At 36.1% G+C, this 18,952-nt stretch overlaps 2 protein-coding genes across 4 annotated transcripts; one reads left to right on the top strand and one right to left on the bottom strand.

Moving 5' to 3' along the window:
- Positions 1-2,177: 2,177 nt before the first annotated feature.
- On the bottom strand, positions 2,178-4,215 carry LOC110906028 (mediator-associated protein 2-like). 3 transcript variants are annotated; one of them, XM_022151373.2, is made up of 4 exons: positions 3,601-3,987; positions 3,420-3,501; positions 3,069-3,152; positions 2,180-2,722 (listed from the first exon to the last, which is right to left on the bottom strand). In XM_022151373.2, the coding sequence occupies exons 1-4, from the start codon at positions 3,871-3,873 to the stop codon at positions 2,409-2,411; spliced, it is 753 nt and encodes a 250-aa protein (XP_022007065.1). In that variant the 5' UTR covers positions 3,874-3,987; the 3' UTR covers positions 2,180-2,408. The 3 variants fall into 3 exon arrangements, 2 of the variants coding, with proteins under 2 accessions (XP_022007065.1, XP_022007067.1); XM_022151375.2 differs by having other exon boundaries at positions 2,182-2,722; positions 3,634-3,984; XR_004879556.1 differs by having other exon boundaries at positions 2,178-2,722; positions 3,049-3,152; positions 3,420-4,215.
- A 5,540-nt stretch (positions 4,216-9,755) lies between these two features.
- On the top strand, positions 9,756-12,298 carry LOC110904152. Its single transcript, XM_022149981.2, has 2 exons — positions 9,756-10,593; positions 11,530-12,298. Exons 1-2 carry the CDS (start codon positions 10,066-10,068, stop codon positions 12,163-12,165), a joined length of 1,164 nt encoding a protein of 387 aa, XP_022005673.1. The 5' UTR covers positions 9,756-10,065; the 3' UTR covers positions 12,166-12,298.
- The last annotated feature ends 6,654 nt before the right edge of the window (positions 12,299-18,952 follow it).

Genomic DNA, 18,952 nt, shown 5'->3' with positions numbered 1-18,952 from the left:
ATTGTTGATTTCAACTTCGCCGATTTCTTCGATTTGTTGGGTTTGGAAGTTTTGGATTCCCTCGCCCAACGTCGTGTTAGAGTTGGTTCCGAAACCGAACTCTGGGATGATTCCTTGACCAGTCATAGCCGAAGGAAGAAAGAGACGTCAAAGGCTCAAATAAAAGAAGATGAGGGTGGTTATAGAAAAAATCGGTGGGCGCCAATGAAGAAACAGTGATCTAATTAGGGAGTTAATTAGATTGGTTTATGTTCCTTTCATGAGGGTTAATCTTCTTAAGGATATTTGAGCTCCGACTTGGTGATTTATCCTGCAAAACAGAACACCGTTAACTCGTTAAGAGGGGAATGTGGGGGTTTCCCTCTTAACCAGGCTCCGGCGTGAGAATAAGCGACTGCTTTGAGAGTAATTAAGTGTAAAGAGTAAGAGTCGAGGGAATAGAATGTTTAACCTGTGTGATGAGGTCTCTATTTATAGCCGGAGGGGTGTGAGGGGTTATGGGCTGATGGGCCTTGGGCCAGAAGCGGACAACAAAACGGATATGCTCCTTGTCTCACTGGCGTCGACCGCTTAGTGGCTTCTAGACGCTCGTTGGTGCTGGCGCACCTTGATTGGAGCCACGTGTCATTGTTGTCGGCCTTGTTGTCCTTCTGTCATCAGCAGACAAGTGGAGATCGTGGGACAGTTGTCTCCGTCCTCTGATTGGTGCTACGTAGGCGTCCTTATGTACTTCTCGTCAGGCGATCGTGGCGCACGATTGACCAGAGCCTGCTAGACGCTCATTGGCTCCTTTTACTGCCACTTGTACCTTATGTACCACTGCCGGTAGCCGCGCGCTTCCCTACTGAGTGGCTCATTTGTTCCATTATTTTATGCTAAGTGCTGATATCTGGGCCTCTTGTGAGCCTTGCCTCGCGCGGGGTAAACTACAACGCGTGTAGGCCGCGCGTGGATAATGTTAATAAGTTTTCTGAAATAAGGAGTATGGTTCCGCACGCAACCTGGTCGGAGGTTTGCGCGGCTTTTTGGGACCATACCCCTTCAATTTTAGAGAACTTGAACTCGTACCACTTTGATAGGAATAACCACCAAACCAATAGGTCATTAGCTAAAATAAACAATTCCCTATGCTTTTTATTTACTCAAATAGGGTGGTCGGAGTCCACCTCGCTCACTAGGTCGATAAGAAGGTTTATGTCGGACAAATGTTGCGATCGAGTTGAAGAAGGCCGGGATGGGTGGGAATTAGTTATCAATGTTGAAGAAAGTGTGTGAGAGGTGGGAAGTGCAGCTGGGGTGTGGGAATACCATCGCCACCACACGAAAACTGTAATTTGTTTTTTCTTCTAAGAGGGTTTCTCATTCCCACGCTGTATAGACTTATAAAACCTTTGTTTTCAAATTAAATTTTTGCTTATAGTTTAACAATGATACTTCTAAATTTTGTTCCTTGCTACATGCAAAAATACATTTAACTGCACATTTTATTTTCCTATACAAAGAGATTATAGCCACAAATGTGTAATTATAATCAAAATCTACGTGTCATTGATTATTTTTCTCTGAAAGAATTAGTGTTCGATTTGTTTAAGGTCTCATATGTTATATTAAAAAATAATAATTTTGATAATATAATAAGTCTTAATTATAATGTATGCGTGTAAATGCTAATTATTATTAATTTTAATTTCAGAGTAAAATGTCATATAGTGTAAAAAGTAGGATTTAAAATTGTAAGTATTCAGTGTTGTGTCTAAAATGAACTTGGGGTTAAGCTTAACACGAAGGAACTCGAGAAACAAGAAAAATAATGTGTTGCCTTCTTTTTTTTTCTTGAACGGCTAAACTTGCATACAGTAGGGATTGAACCCATGAGCTCCTGTTACCTCAAACTTTATCTAAAATGTGTTGCCTCTAGCGTGTGCGAAACATTGTGTCTCCACTTTCTTATTACAGAAAGTTTCCAAGGGGGTTTTATATAGAAGTGATGACTTGATAGTGTTTTAAGAATTTTGTTAGATTCATCAAATGTTATGATTAAAGCTTGTTATGAAAATATACATTGGCAATAACTTACATACTCACTAAATTAATATTTTATATGCAAAATATTAATATGTTGGTTTTACCCAATTACATGTACCATAAGGAAACAAATACAGACTATACAAAGTCCCATTTGCATGTAACATGAATCTTCCTATGTAAAATGTAGTTCAGAGAAACCACACCTACCATGTTAAAGGATGAATCTTCCTATCTTAGGGTGATCTCTGCATAACTATACATAAACTGAATTCATATGAAGAACTAAAGGATTTCCATGAGTCAAAACTCTGGTATTACCACCCAAAAAAATGACCATACAAGACAAAATAAATAAACATAAGATCACAAATAACATTATCTCAAGCCACATGTTTCTTTTTCTTCTTTGCTTTCTTCTCTTCAGATTGATCCGAGCTCTGGCCAGACCTGCTAGGCTTGTGTCGCACCTTTTCTTCAGATAAAGAACTTTTACGTCCACTGCTATGAGTAGAGGTCCGACCAATTGACCCGGGTCTTGTACTCTTTGAAGGGGTTGCAAAATTATACGTAGAATTAGTCAATGATGTTGCAGAAGACCTTTCATAGAGCTGTTTTAGCCTCTTGGTGTCATCTTTTGGCACTTCGCTAGGCTCCAAATAATGAGCAAAGGAAACTCGCCTTGTAATCTTACCAACTGTACATAATAACAAAATATGAGGTGCATGCTGTAGTACTAATTTAACATAAATTTATGAACATAGATATATAGTTCTTACTAGTGTACATATTTTATTATTTTACTTAAGTATTGTTATAAATTTGATAATCCTAATATGAAACCTCACGCGCCCCTTTGGGGCAGTTTTCGCACCCCACGCCCTGCTGAGGTGGCACTAGTGGTGATCCCTTTGGAGTCCATAACACATACCTTTATATCAATCTTAATCTGAATTTTATATTAAATTAATAGCAATGGGAGCACTTCAATCGTGGCTTATGAACGATAAATTAAAATTTAACTGAAATATATGAAGGCATACGGATTTTTGAATCTGCTGCAGAAGATAGAAACACTGTGGCTTTTGGTTCTTGTGCTGCAAAGTTAACAACATCATACGATTTTCCTGTCAATATGAAAATATGAAATATAAGGGGCTCCGTTGAAATTATAATTTAAATGTCATTTATTTGTTGACCTTTATTATTTGGTCACCAAATCACAAAGTGTTACTTAAGGCCACCCAAGGTTTTCTCAAATAATTCGGTCACTTTGGGAGAATACAGGGCTTCTACACAGCCATATAAAGGAGAGAAATGACCGCTAAAAATGAAAACGAAAATCTTATCAAAATTCGGTTACGTTACAGGTTACTTTGGTCACTTATGCTTACCAGATGAAGCTTCAAAAGTACCCAACTGCCCATCATCATGATGAAGATCCAACGAGATTCGTTGCCCATCAATATCAGGAACCTGCAGTCCCAATCAACATAATCTTTGCTCAAGAAATATACAACTTATAAAGCGACCTATTGAATGATCAACTGAACCGAATAACAAATAAAGAATGACATCGAATTCTGAGCAAATAGGAATACATCTTACTTGATCTCTAGGCCATTGTATGAGCCACAGCTCTGTAGAATCTGTCGAATTTAGACCAAGTATAGAAGCTCTTGAATCCTCTTGAAATTCAGCATCAGCCATTACAAGTGTGCTTCTGAATGTACAAAATAACAAGCATCTTAATAGTGAAACAATAGCATGATACACACCGAAATAACTTGATGCACGATCTAGAACGTCCTTAAAATCCTGTTTAATAATAACTTTAATCCGTAACATGGTATATTAAAGCAAAAACCATAACCAATTTTTAGCCAAGAAATGTAATAATAGTTTCAAAAGGTTACTGGCTATGCAGTTAATGCGGTAAAAAGTCGGATATCGGTCAAGGACCGATATTTGAGATATAGGTTATCGTGGTGAGATATATAGCAATTCAGTATACTCTCCTTCCATTAACAAATTAACCTTTTGCAACTTGCAAAACACTAACAATTGTAGCAACTAGGAACTGATAAAGACTTAAAACACTAACAATTAACAATTAAGACTTAAAACACTAATAGCAGCAATAAGAAGAAAGACAAATGGTGGAAATAGATATCGGGGAAATCGTGATATATCGATCAATATTGCCGATAATATCGGTACCGATATTTTGCACCGATATCTCACCAACCGATAACCGATATTAATATATCTGTGATATTAACTGCATAGGTTACTGGAGATATAACCAAGAACTAAACTTTTTTTTTTTTGCAGATTATGGCCCTTTTCTCCAATTTTTTTGTGCGCCTTGCTGCACACAAGGCGGTTTTCCTGCGTTACACCCCACCTTCGACTAAAACCAAGAACTAAACTTATTGCAAATTGTTGATTATCCTAAAAGATTGGAACTTTTTATCCCCATTTTTTTTCACTCAAACATAACATAATTAGGACTTCACAATAATCAACCAAATTTTGCAAATTGTTGTATATAACCTGTGCACTCATACACACGATATTTGTGGTCCATTATATGTGCTGCTACGACGGGATTTGTCTGGTTTACACCTGTGGTGTAGAGGGTATTGACTGTATGATGATGTGTCACGTGTTGACGTTGGGTTATGATGATACGGGCGGGTATAAAGTCATGGTTATGATCTAATACAAAATTCAGAGCTTATTTGAATTTAGAAACTTTATTTTACAATATACAGAAACATATTAGGATTAAATACAAATGATAAAAAAAATAAAAAGGGTAAGAAGGATTCTAGTCCATTGATCTTAAATTTAGAGGGTTGAGATTAGTTTTAGAGAAAAAAAAATACAATGGAAGGACATAAAGGGAATCCTACATTTATGGATTTTCTCTCTCCACATGCAAGGCACATGACAATTCCCCCCATCAATTTAAAACGTCCATAACTTTTTTCATACGAATTTAAAAATTCACTATAATAACGAACGTTTTTTATCTTTAATACGAGTATCATATTGTCATATAAAAATAAAATTTAAAAATCATTTTTATTGGGTTTTTTTTTTTCATTGTGTTAAAGGTTTTGGTCATTACGTTTTAGTAAGGTTTCTATACATTGTGTTATTATCAAAACCTATAACACAAGCGTTTTTATAAGATTCTATCACAAAATAAACGACACAATGAAAATAGTGTTATATCTAGGTTTTCTATACATTGAGTTATTGGTTTTAGTCATTGTGTTTAATCTGTTATCCATCGTGTTTTAATATGTTGTCCATTGTGTTCTAATCTCTTGTTCATTGTGTTTTAGTTTGTTGTGTACTGTGTTTTTAGTTTGTTGTCTATTGTGTCTTCATATGCTCTCCATTGTGCCTTTTATCTGTTGTCATCAATTGTGTCTTTTATTTGTTGTCATCAATTGTGTTTTTATTTAGTTTGATACATATTGTGTTATACATTGTGGCTATTGTGTTATACTTTATGGTCATTGTGTTTTAGTCTGGTGTCCATTGTGTCTTTATCTGCTCTCCATTGTGTCTTTTATTTGTTGTCATCAATTGTATCTTTTATTTGTTGTCTTCAAATTTTTTTTTATTTAGTTTGAAACTTATTGTGTTATACGTTATGGTCATTGTGTTGTCCATTGTGTGTTAGTCTGTTGGCCATTGTGTCGTTATCTGTTGTCATTGATTGTGTTTTTGAACTACTTTCCATTGTGTTTTACGTAATGTCCATTGTGTAATACGTAACTGGATTTTTGATTTTTTTTTTTGAAAAATATAACAATATGATACTCATATTAAAGATAAAAACGCTCGATTTTGTGGTATGATTTAAAAAAAACAAATGATGTATAAAAAAGTTACGGGCGTTTAAAAATGGGGGGGGGGGTGAAATAGCATGTGACTTGCATGTGCATATTTTTTTTCCTCTTGTTGACAAAATTACCCTTCTCATTTGATTACTCCTATGACATTTGTCACTCTCTAGTGATTTCTTACATTACTTATTTTTAAATACTTTATATTATAACTCAACCCATACAAAAACCTAGCAAAATTGATAGAAAAAGGTTGGTTAGAACTTCAAGATAGATTATCCCATATCATATCTATCTATGACTTCATATCATAAATGATATTGGTGTTAGAACTATTAAACTAGTTATGTTATGTTTGTTATATTTATTCGGATTTATCAATAACTAGGAACACTTATAAGGTTAGTTTTATGATATGTATATGTAATAATCAAGGGATAAGCGGGAGTTCATTTTAAATAACTGTGATAAACAGTTACCCGCCAAAATCCCGGAACCGCCAAAATGTCTAGTATAAATTCATGTCACCGGAATCCATGTCCGGTACCAAGACATTTCTGTTACATTAGAATTGTCCATCCGATTCCAATTATGCACACACAACTCTCTTTTGTTATTCATTTTCTGTTATTCGTTTCTGCACTAATCAATGGAGAACACGAATGGAACAATGTCTGTAACTTCCGCTGTCAATATGGGTCATCTTCCCCAACATAGTGGTATCAGAGCGATGTCGGGAAAGATGAACCACACCGAAATCAAACCAAACTCTACGCTACTTCCTTGTCAACACTGCACGGATGAGGCAAAGAAAAAAATCAACCGAAATCCAATAGAAAAGATATGTTACTACTGCCGTCAACCGGGGCACAAGATTCATGCGTGTAAAAGGAAGGAAACCGATGAAGCAACACAATTAATAAGGCAAGCAGTAAACGAAGGAGTACAGAGACAAGATGGAGATGTCAACAATCATCAAGAGATGATTGTTGTTGGTACCGAAGGAGGATTATGGAATGATATTTGGTACGTAAGTTCTGTATTTAAACATCATATTGCCGGAAATTTAAACGTGTTCAAACGAATCAAACATATAATCGGGGTGAATACACGCACGGGGGAACATAATTTTCTGTTCACAAGGGGGGTTGGATCTATAGAAATAAAAAACGGAAATGAAAACATGAGAATTTAAAGCGTCTTTTATTCACCGGAACTCGATCGAAATGTATTGAGTCTAGATCAATTGACGTTGCAAGGATTCACGGTCAAGAAGGCCGGTGATACTTGTAGAATTTATCCAATGTTTTCGTGCCCGGTGAACAACTTGTTCAATGAAACGAGTGGGATGACACGGGAAGAAGAGTTAGGCTTACAAGAAAAGCAAAAGATCATCAAAGAGAACGTTCTTGATGAAGAGTTCAAACAACGATATTTGAATTCTTATTTTGAGGAACTCAATCTGTCGTCACAAGAAACAGATTGGAGTGTCATGATTGTCAACGCCATGGAGTTTAGGGAATTTGAAGACTGCAGAGCCTTCATAAATCTGCTTGATGATCGGGATTTTGTTATCAAATACAAACACATACTTGATACAAAATTTGAGGAATTAGTAAAATGGTTCCTATGCAGTTATATGGGGATAAGAACTAGACAAGTTCCACCAGTGGATTCATACAAGAGGAGGGTTAATTTACTTAGTCTATATCTACTCGTAGCCATGGATGGGGGTTATCAAACAGTGACAACCGAGAACACTTGGCCTGGAATCGCCAAAGATATGGGTTTCAACTATGAGGATGGTGACTACATGAGAGCCACATACGCCGCATACCTTGATGTTTTAGAGTATTATTACAACTTCAATTATGTACAACAGAATATGCAGGACAAGAAGATGGTTCTGGACGAAGGAACATCCTCCGGCGTACATCAGGAAGGCTTGAAGAATACAGGAACTGTCAATAATGCAGAAACTGGAAATCAAAGTGCGGTTGAGATGGAATCCGTTGTTCTATTTGCAGGAGTAGACGATGATGACTGGAGTAAAGGGAAGCGAAGAAAGCGCTTTAATTTCAATTATGCAAAATGGGCAATGGACGAAGCAAATCGCAGCGTAATGGATCAAGCTCGTAAACATAACCTAGTTTAAGGGGGGTTATGTTAGAACTATTAAACTAGTTATGTTATGTTTGTTATATTTATTCGGATTGATCAATAACTAGGAACACTTATAAGGTTAGTTTTATGATATGTATATGTAATAATCAAGGGATAAGCGGGAGTTCATTTTAAATAACTGTGATAAACAGTTACCCGCCAAAATCCCGGAACCGCCAAAATGTCTAGTATAAATTCATGTCACCGGAATCCATGTCCGGTACCAAGACATTTCTGTTACATTAGAATTGTCCATCCGATTCCAATTCTGCACACACAACTCTCTTTTGTTATTCATTTTCTGTTATTCGTTTCTGCACTAATCAATGGAGAACACGAATGGAACAATGTCTGCAACTTCCGCTGTCAATATGGGTCATCTTCCCCAACAATTGGAGACGTTTAAAGATACTCTACAAACAAATCACTAGAAAAAGGGCAAAAAATATGCCTTGTATCCATCCTTTTATAACCCAGGCACTAAAATATCTTTTTATGCTTAACATTTTCACCTCTAAGCTTTTCTTCGTGTGTCCAGATGAGCTTTAGCATTAATCACTTATAACAACACACTCCAACCTTTTACGATGAACAATTTTATCTTAAAACCTAAACAATTCAAGTTAGAATTGATCTGATCTTTAACAACTACTAACATTGTATAAATTTTGTTTTCGATTAGGTATACATTTAATGTTGTGGTGGTAGAATGAACTTTGTGCCAACTTTGGCTTGATTATGGTTTTGATGGGTGAGAGTTGGCTACAAAGTCCATTTTTCCTACAAAGTGTACAAAGTCATAAAAAACCACAATTTCAGCTATAAAACACATTCAAAACCCACGAATAACAAAGTGGAGATTACTAAAACGCCATATTTGTGGGTTTTGTGTTGTGTTTTGGATGATAAGGCTTTGATTAGCGAATGACTAACATCAGTGTGTTTTATATTGATTATCATGTTGTGTTTTTATATTCATAGTTCTACGATTGTGTGTTTAAATTTTTTATAGACTGATAGGGTTTGGATATTGTGTTTTAGTGATCTTCAATTTGTTATTCATGGGTTTTGAGTGTGTTTTATGGCTGAAATTGTGGTGTTTTATGACTTTGTATACTTTGTAGGAAAAATAGATTTTGTAGCCGAACCCCACCCTGGTTTTGATAACCAACAATATGGAAAAGGATCATGTATCTTCACTTCGCTTTGAACCCACAAAATAGTTATACCGTCTCTTATCATTTTGTTTTAGATAGTAGGTAAATGCCAATGAGGTAGTGGTGGAATGGCTGGGGAAAGACTTGGTGTTTTTTGTGACCCAGGTTCGACTCCCACTATCCCCATTATTTTCTACGGTATCTAGGTGAAGGGCGAATACAGGTGGCGTCGGTTCATCTTGGATGGGAGGCGAGGTTTTACTGATTATTCCACTGTCGTGCCTTCGGGCGGGTGGAGGTCGGGTTTCCACGCATCTGGCGGCGGTCAAGAAATCGACCTTGGCCACAGCGCCCGGTGTCACGGTGGTTAGCACGTCGTTCCTTGCTGTTTAAAAAAAAATAGTAGGTAAATGTTGTGGTTGTAAAAAAAAACTTTATACCAACAACAAATGGAAGCTTTCCAGCTTTCTTTATTCTTAAATGCCAAATTGAAACCGAAATAGTTGTTGGCCCCTTTTACTCCAACAGTACCCAAACAAACAAAGACAAAGGAGAAAGATAATTACTGCCATGGGGTAAAGTAGAAACCAAAGCCACGTGAAGAAAGAAAAGAAGAGGACAATCACACTTCTCACAGTTCCCATTTCACAAACCCACTTGTTCTTTTTGGCCCTAATCTCATACGCAACCAGAAACACCAGCACATCACACCTTCACCTTCAGATCTACATCAATCCCCCTTTTTCCCACACTCCCCGTAACAACACAAATCTCCAATTATCATTATTATTATTATGTATCCTCAATTTCAACATCTTAGATCCGTATCGTAAAACTAACAAATCCAAATCCAAATGGGGGCATCTGAATCTATACAAGTAGCAGAAGACGACGATGAAGAAACCGAGCAAGTAGAACAAAACATTCACGATGATTCCAGAAGAAGATTACTTGTTGAAGACGACAACTTAATGAAGAAAGTTGTTGAGCAAGAACCAGAGCTGTTACCGTGTCACGCATCAGCGTCACCGTTATCTCCTCAACCGTCGTCGTTCGGTACGCCGCGGCTGCCGCCGTCAATCAAGGTGTGGGACCCTTGCAACGTGCTGTCTCCGCCGCCGCAGTTTACACGTAGCTTTTCCGACGTGGTGGAGGAAGATAGGGCTACGACGGAGGTGTATTTGATTTGTCAAGCTGAGTGTCATGTCAATTTGAGGCCGGATTTGGTCGGTGGTAGGTGTCCGGAATCGGAATTGACAGTTAATGGGAAGAGACAAGCTAGGGCTTTGGCTGTGTTCTTGAAATCTCAGGGGATTCGGTTTAATGCCGTGTATACTTCGCCGTTGGATCGGGCGAGATCTACTGCCATTCCTATTTGTCAGGTACTTGATCATCGGTTATTCATTGTTATATTATGTTGGTTGATTTGTTTAATGGAGTTTAAATCTGGCAATGGTGGAACTAGATTTGGTAGATGAGTTGTTACTTTAGGCTCATAGATTGTTCGGGTATCAGAATTATCGATTGAATTGTTTATTTGTTGTGGGATTTTGATCAAGAAGTTTGTAGCTAGTTGGATGGTGTGGAGTCTCACTACCAAAGTGTAATTAGTAGTCTTGATAGATGTTCTGAAATTGCTTAAATTGTCATCGGATGGAACCGATATGTGGTATAGAACGATGTATTTTATAATCATGGGCTTGATTTTTACGTGCGTTTCATGATTAGTTTACCTAAGTTCTAACTTTTCGCACTTAATTTCCAATTTTAGTATTGTTTTGAGTTTGGACATAAAAGAAAGGATTATAAAGTTTCATGTTTTGCAGTTGCAGTTTTGGAGTTGGGGAGGAAGGAAAAGAGTGTTAACAGCTTTACTTCATTATAACATTCTACGTTTGGGGTAGTTTGTTTAGTAAAAGATATTATAAAGCCTCTGATTTACATTCTCCCCACATCTTTTGACATTTGGGATAAAAGTAGTTATAACTTATAAGTTTTAATTCACCTAAAGTTTTCCCCTTTGGTTTTTTGCTTAGGTAAAGAAACATAGTAAAGTGATTTAGGTGGATTTATGCATTAGAATACCACTTTGATTTCCTTCCAACTTGTTTGACCCGTTTAATTTTAGTTAAATCTTTTTGCTAAATCAACTTGATCCGTTAGATATACATAAGTCAGATCAACCATTAATGGGTTGAAATAGCCACTTATAGACGATAAGAAAGTTATACTGGATTTTCCCCAACTAATAAAAAGTTTCCTTAACATTTCCTTTTTCCATCCATCTTATTAATTAATTTTTGTTTTCTTTTTTGCAGGAAATGAATTTCTCAGAACAGCTGATACAATCATCAGATGCACTGCAAGAAATGAGTCATGGACTATGGGAAGGCTGCTTGAGGTCCGATGTGTACACCCCTGAAATATTAACCTTAACAGAAAAACTCCAACCTGATTTCTGTCCACCTTCTGGTGAATCACTCCGCCAGGTGGAATTCCGAATGCTCCAATTCCTAAATAACACACTCGTATGTTTGTCACACAAACTCCAATCTGGCTTTTCACCAACAATCGATCCACATCCATCATGGGATTTACTTCAAAGACCCAAACAAACATTCACAAGAAGAAAATCCGGCAAAAGTCGATTACAAATGGTGACTACAACAGGAGACCATGAAGCTGATGACGAAATGTCTCCACGGGACCCGCCTAATCACATAATTAACGGAAGGATGAACAGTAGCCACTGTTTCGTGCCATCTTCGTGTGTGGGTGTGTTTAGCCATCCGGTACCTATCAAGTGTTTGCTGACGGGGATTCTTGGTTGTAGCCCGGTGATGGTGAACAAGATGTGCATAGAAGATTCTTCTATGACAGTGCTCCAACATTCTTGGAAAACGGGCTGGCAAATTAAAAGATTAAATGATACTTCCCACCTTAGGCTTCTGTAGTAAGTGATCCTTTCAATTGTGTAGAGCATGACATGAAGCGTTATTTATGATGATAGTTTGTTTGTTTGTGATGATTGTATACCTGGAACATTTTGATTTGAAGAATACTATTAATTATAATTATTTGTTTCTATAAGTTGTTTTGGTTACTTTTAGTTAGAATTAATTGGCTCATATAAACTGTTTTGCGCATTCATAAATCGTGATATTGATTCGGAGGATACCCATTTTCGTGCAAGTTTATACAATTTGTTGTTTTGAATGGCAAAAAGGGAGGGAGAATCAACAATGTATACAATACATATGCAATACAACCAGACGTCAAAACATCGTTACATGCCGCTTAATTTTCAGTTTGTTATTTCATTTACACCGATAATAGTAAAAATTTGTAAAATGTATTTTTAACTCTAAAACTTCTATTATATTACTAAATCTGGTCAAGATTTTTCTTTTTGAAATACATCAAAAGTTGATTTTTGAAGTAGATGGTTTGAAGTCTGCACAATGTGGACGATGTCATTTTCTTTGGCGAATGGTTAAACGACTCATACACAATATTGTTTCCTTTGACCACGAGAAGCTTACGACTTTTATTTTGATATTTTGGTAACCCATTTTAAAATTTCTACTCAATCACGCTTAACTTGACGATGTTCTATACTTGAATGATGGGAATTTGTTTGTCCTACATCATAGATTATTTGTTTTAAAGTGTTAGCTATTTCCATGAGTTTGTAAACCACATCTCTTAACACTTTCTATTTCCAGTAAAATTCTTTGTTTTAGTCGAAATCTAGGTTTTTGCCATTGAGTTTTCAACTAGGAAAACGTTTCTAAAATCAGCTCTCTAAAGATCTAAACGAGTCAAGTGTCACGTAGTAACTTCTGACTCACGTGTAGCGACTTAGACTTGTTCTAAGTTAAGCTTTTGTGCCTAACGATGATAAGTTTTTGTGGGAATCAAGTGATGGTTGCAAGTGTTGCTTACAAAGAAACAACTTAGTATTGATTAGAACAAGGTTTACAAAAGTGAGCTATGAGTACAAGTATACAAACTTGCTAATGTGTTAGGTGATCTTCAAATGAGACATTCACTACATATTTATACTAGTGGCTAAGTATTCTAGATCATTCATGATCTAGAATATCTCTATACTATATAATAAAAGAAACCAATTTTGGGACACTTGTCATCATATTAGGCCATCTATCTTATAGATAATTAATTATTATTTAGTTTAATTAATCTCTTTTAATTAATTATAAATAACCCTTCTATTAAATATATATTATTTAGTTTAATCTCTTATAAATAGTTATTATTTAGTTTAATTTTAATTAAATCTCTTCTAGAATAAAAAAATCATAATTATTTATTAACGATGTGTGTTTGTAACAGAAGACAGTATTATGAAATTGCATCATTTGTGAGTTGGATGGCTCACGGCTCCATTATTTGAACTTGTATGGCATTTTAATGTTTAACAAAGGGGATATCGTAGTATTTAACTCAACCAAAGAGTCTACACAAGCAAACATGTTAAAAGTGTATTGAAACGATCACAATTTTCGAACCTTAAACCAAAATTAACTAGGTCTTTAATTTGTTTGTCATATTATTATAACTAAATATATAACTTGATTGTTATTACTAACCACCTATAGTGTTCGTTTATTTTTTTTAAAATTAGAGATTAAATTTAAAATTTTGATAAATCACATGGATCATCCATATACTTTACTCAACATATTTTTCATAATTTATTACTATCTAACTTTAAATATATATAAAACAAAATGTTGCAATACATCGCTAAAATCAAGCTAAAAATCTAATAATTATGTAAATATTTTTTGGATTCAAATTATTTTCGGTAATGTGCGAATTATTATTGAAACTTTTTATTTCTCATTAAATATAATGTAATACGTAAATACAATAATAAGTATTATATAATATAATATATTTATTTTTGTATCATTTTCAAAGATTACATGTTTCTTTGATGAATTTTATAATAGTAACATACATCATCTTTATATTAACTCATTTATGTCAATTTGGTATATAAACGTCTCCATCTTTGGTTTGCATTTACAAGAAATATTTATTATATAGTTTAAATTGTTCAACCCGTGTGTTACACGGGGAACTAACCTAGTTCTAAGTATAAACCATACATAAATATTTTTGATATTTTAGAGCTAATTTCTAGATCATTCTTACAAAATATCTAGCATTTCTAAGAGTTTTCATGGTGATTCTATAATGTTCTTGGCTGATCTAGAGTCTTCCGGTGATGCCAAGATGTTCCAGCACTTGTAGGCTGTTCCGGAAACTTCCGGGCAGCCCTAGACGTATCTTTAGTGTCCCAGAACCTTTCGAAACTCGCAAAAAAAATTTTGAATTTAGGCGGATCGTGTCACAAGGCACCCATGAACTATTTGACTATTTGTTATTGAGTTTAACCAGTTTTGCTAAGCCTGGGTGTACACCTCGTTTAGGCACAAACAAGTCGAGTAAAGATTTTAGCATCAATAACTCAATTTTTCAAGTAACTCACGAGTCTTTCACATGTGCAGGGTCCGGGGTGTCGGGCCAACTTGGGTACGATGTACACATCCTTACCCTTAATGTCCGCTTTCCACTCTGTAAACCTCGTAAACCCTTACATGTGCAGGGTCCAGGGTGTCGGGCCAACTTAGGTATGAAGTACACATCTTTACCCTTGGTTTCCACTTTCCACTCCTTAAACCCCTCGCACTCCTCTTTTGAAGGGTGATTTATAAAGTGAAACCAAATCCTTCAAGAAATGAAAAACTCCAGCTTGAAAATGTATATATTTATTAGTAGTTGACAGGGTATGAGTCGGGTTAGTTACTAGCAGTGGCGGACCCAGAAACTTTTTTCATGCGGAGCGAAAAATTTTAGTTATCATTTTTCTATCGCTATATGACAATTTTTTTTCAGTCAAGTTTGAGTCGGACCGGGTCGGGTCGGTTCATATATATAATATAACCAAACTAAATTTTATTTAATCAACAAAGTACATCAAACATAATTATAAATGCATAATGAAAACAATATTATATATTTAAAGTTGTTCGCTATGGATTCCCATTAATTAATTATTAATATTAATATTAATATTAATTGTCCTATATATTAAAAATACAAAGTTTTGAACAGTAAAAAAATTGTCCTATATATTAAAAATATAAAGTTTTGAACAGTAAAAAAAATAACAGTTCCAGACTAGAAAGAGTTAAAATAATATATATATATATGCTTTTTTTAGACTATGGAGTATAGGACGGGGGTTGAGACGTGGGTTGGAGAGAAATGCTCAAGTCACCATCCTGAGTGGGCTTGGGTTTGGGCGTGGCCCCTTGGGCGGGAGTTTAAGGCCGGGCGTGGGGCATGCTAGCGATCCTATGTTCGCCGGCTCTTATTGGTTTGTTTGCTAGGGCATAGCGGGCCATGTTTAACTTTTAAAATAGCCACGCCCCAAACCCCCGCCCCACCATACCGTCTTCAATGTGGGTCAGCCCAGCGAAGCCCACCCAAGCCACGTGTCAACCCATGCGCCAAACCACCGCCCCACCATACCCCACGGTCTTAATAGTTTTATTATCTTCTTTACTTTTTAAGTTAGATAAGCTTTTGTCAACCGGTACTGAGATTTCATAATTTTTCTTTAGCTTTTCAAGATTTATTCCTACATCATCTTTTCTTTTATATTAAAAGATGCATCTAGATTTTTATTTATTTTATGGGTTTATAGAAAACAGATCCCTTAAAAAAATCAAAATGGGTTCTTGCTTTTTGCTTTCTCCACACAACCATGACTTCTTAATTTCTCATTTTAACTTCTATTAAATTGTTTTTCACACCGTCATCCCACCATATATATAGAAGGGTGGAAATGAATAGTGAGTTTAGAACGTGTCTGGGCCTTAGAGGTTTCTAAGGGCGGTGTTTGACTTCCTTGGCATTTTGCTACGTGTTATCTCCCTCATAGCTCCACCCTATCTTTCTTCTTAAAACAGCACCGCGTGGTGAAGCCATCACCTCTGATCCTGATACTGAACACTTGCTTCCTTCTTCACTTTTCCTAACCTAAATCGATCTGTCAACTAAAGCAGGTGCCCTAATCGACCTCTCAGGAAAACCATGGAGCCCTGTATGACATAGCTTGGACCAATCCCGTCGTTGATCAAGACGCTAGATTCCGGTGATTTGGATTCTCAATTCGCCGGACTCTACTCGCTTCTTAATATTGGAATCGGCAACGACTGCGTAATCGATACATCAGTAAGAGTAAAATTTCCAACTATGAAACAAATCTTCTTTATAATGTTATCAGTTTGGCATATGTTTTATTGTTGTTCTTTGTAACTGTTCACGTATCACATTAAGCTGAATTTCTTCAAAACTTCCCCTAAACTGAAACTTCAAGTATCCACTTTGAGTTGTGCTGTGTAAAGTTGTTATCTTGATATGAAAATTAACTGTTTAGGCATGGATGTCTCTGCAGCATAATGACGAACACATGGTGTGCTTCAATATGTAACGTCAAAAACATTTATCAAAGCCACTTTTGAATCAAATCGTTTATAACTTGTAGTTCATTTATGTAATTATGGTTGTGAGATGGCCAGATGGGTTATCATAAATATATTTTGGTTTATCGAAATGGTTGTGAGATGGGTTATCAAAAATATATTTTGCTTGATCGAAAACTGTTTCAAGTTATGGAATCAATGCCAGTATTGAGCTAACAGAATATACTTTTGTTACTTGTAACCAGTTTGAGATTCAGAGTTTCATTTTGTTCTTATTGGATCAATGTTACAAATGAGGGATTTTTCTAAAAGAACAAGCTGATTGTTGTCAAAAACACTCATTCTCACAGATTATAGTGTCCTTTCAGCATTTTTGTTTGAACGTTGATTGGTTTTATTACGAAAATATGCCTTTTAGATTTGGATCATTGGTTAGTTAAGGGGTTCCATTTGAAGTGTTTATATACTTGGGATTGATTTGAAATGTTTGTACTTTATAAGGTTCAGATTGAGTTTATAAACTTTCATATTGATTTTTTTTTTGAATTACGTAAAAGACTCCAAATTCAATAGGCATGTTTCATTATTGTTGAAGCTTCTGAGATTTAGCTTCCTAAATTGTGTTCATATTTATGTTTTACAGGGGCAATTGATGGTGGCTGGGTATTTTGGAGATTTCACATGCTCAGCCTTTTGGTCGGTCGGATACGGTTTCTGATATAAGCTGATAAGGCTGGAGTTTAATAATCTGAGTAAAATACCGGATGAAGATGTCGCTTTGGCGTGGCGAGGTTAGAGGATGGTGGGTGTTGACCTGCAACCTCCCTTGCAGCCATTGTGGCGTTATCGTTTCACCATCTCTGAGCCTCAATGAAACTTTTGTACTTTTAAATACTGAAGTGGCAATGAAGAATAAACTTCTTGGGTAATAGAGTAATATTATCTAATAATAGACAAAGGGAATGAATTGCAACTTGAGGACGTGTCTGGGCTTTAGTGATTGCTAGGGGTGGTGTTTGGGCTTCCTAGGCGGTGAAGTCTTTTAGGAAATTGAGTAGACACAGTTGGGATTCGGGGATTCTTCCAAGTAAGTCTTTTGTTACTGTTAAATTGGTAAGGTCACGATGAACACACAAACTCACAAATACACACACTCAGAAAATAAAAGATTGCACACTTGTTTTTACTGCTCAATATTTCTGAATGAATAGAACTGAAACTTCAACTTACATAAATAGGGAAATAAACTTAAACGTGCATATGCACTACTTGCAGAAAAATAGCTAACAAACCATAAAACTAGCAAGAATAAGCCTACGTGACTGACTCATTCTATTGACTTATTAGAGTGAAAAACCAACGGTAAATAAGTTGCCAACTAGACTGCCAAGTGAATGTTGACATTGACTTTCAACACCCCCTCTCAATGTCATATTCCACAATTCCCATACTTGCACTGTGCTGCTTCAGCTTCACTTCAGACAAGCTCTTTGTCAAAGAATCTGCAACTTGTTCTTCTGTACCAACAATTTCCAGGCTGATGTCACCACTTAACACTTTCTCTCTAATAAAGTGATAGTGAACTTCAATGTGTTTCGTCCTAGCATGAAACACTGGATTTTGAGCCAATTTAATGGCAGAAATATTATCACACCATAGCTGCACCGGATACTCCACCTTCTGGTTTAAATTCTTTAACAGTTCGACAAGCCACACACACTCTTGGGCTGCCATAGCAGCAGCCCGATACTCAGCTTCCGTCGAAGATAATGAAACAGTTGGTTGACGCTTACTACACCATGAAACAGGACTTGACCCGAACAGAAAAACATATCCAGTTGTTGATCTTCGTTTATTCACATCACCTGCATAATCGGCATCACAAAAACCAGACAGCTTAGGTTCAACTTCTTTTCTGAATTGTATACCCTTTCCTGCAGTAGCCTTAATATACTTCAGAACTTCTTTCAAAGCTACCATATGTGGTTTCCTCGGATCTTGCATAAAACGACTAAGGACCCCAACTGCAAATGCAATGTCGGGGCGAGTCAACGTGAGATAAATCAAGCTACCGACCATCTTTCTATACCTTGTTGGATCATCCAATTTTTTTCCTTCAGTGGCATACAATTTAATATTCCTGTCCATAGGAATTTTTGCTGGCTTACATGAAGCTACTTGGAACTTGTGCAACAGATCACTGGTATACTTTCTCTGA

This window comes from Helianthus annuus, chromosome 14 (genome assembly GCF_002127325.2).
Source record: "Helianthus annuus cultivar XRQ/B chromosome 14, HanXRQr2.0-SUNRISE, whole genome shotgun sequence".
Taxonomy (NCBI): domain Eukaryota; kingdom Viridiplantae; phylum Streptophyta; class Magnoliopsida; order Asterales; family Asteraceae; genus Helianthus; species Helianthus annuus.
The sequence above is the reverse complement of the archived record's forward strand: the minus strand, read 5'-3'. Positions and strand labels throughout refer to the sequence as shown.

Bases quoted from the DNA above. Each gene is read 5' to 3' on its own strand.
- LOC110906028 (XM_022151373.2), bottom strand. From the start codon at position 3,873: ATGTTACGGATTAAAGTTATTATTAAACAGGATTTTAAGGACGTTCTA. The intron at 3,502-3,600 runs GTCATTCTTTAT...TTGGGACTGCAG, and splicing joins CTATTTGCTCAGAATTCGAT to GTTCCTGATATTGATGGGCA. The intron at 2,723-3,068 runs GTATGCCTTCAT...TATTATGTACAG, and splicing joins TGCAGCAGATTCAAAAATCC to TTGGTAAGATTACAAGGCGA.
- LOC110904152 (XM_022149981.2), top strand. From the start codon at position 10,066: ATGGGGGCATCTGAATCTATACAAGTAGCAGAAGACGACGATGAAGAA. The intron at 10,594-11,529 runs GTACTTGATCAT...TCTTTTTTGCAG, and splicing joins CTGCCATTCCTATTTGTCAG to GAAATGAATTTCTCAGAACA.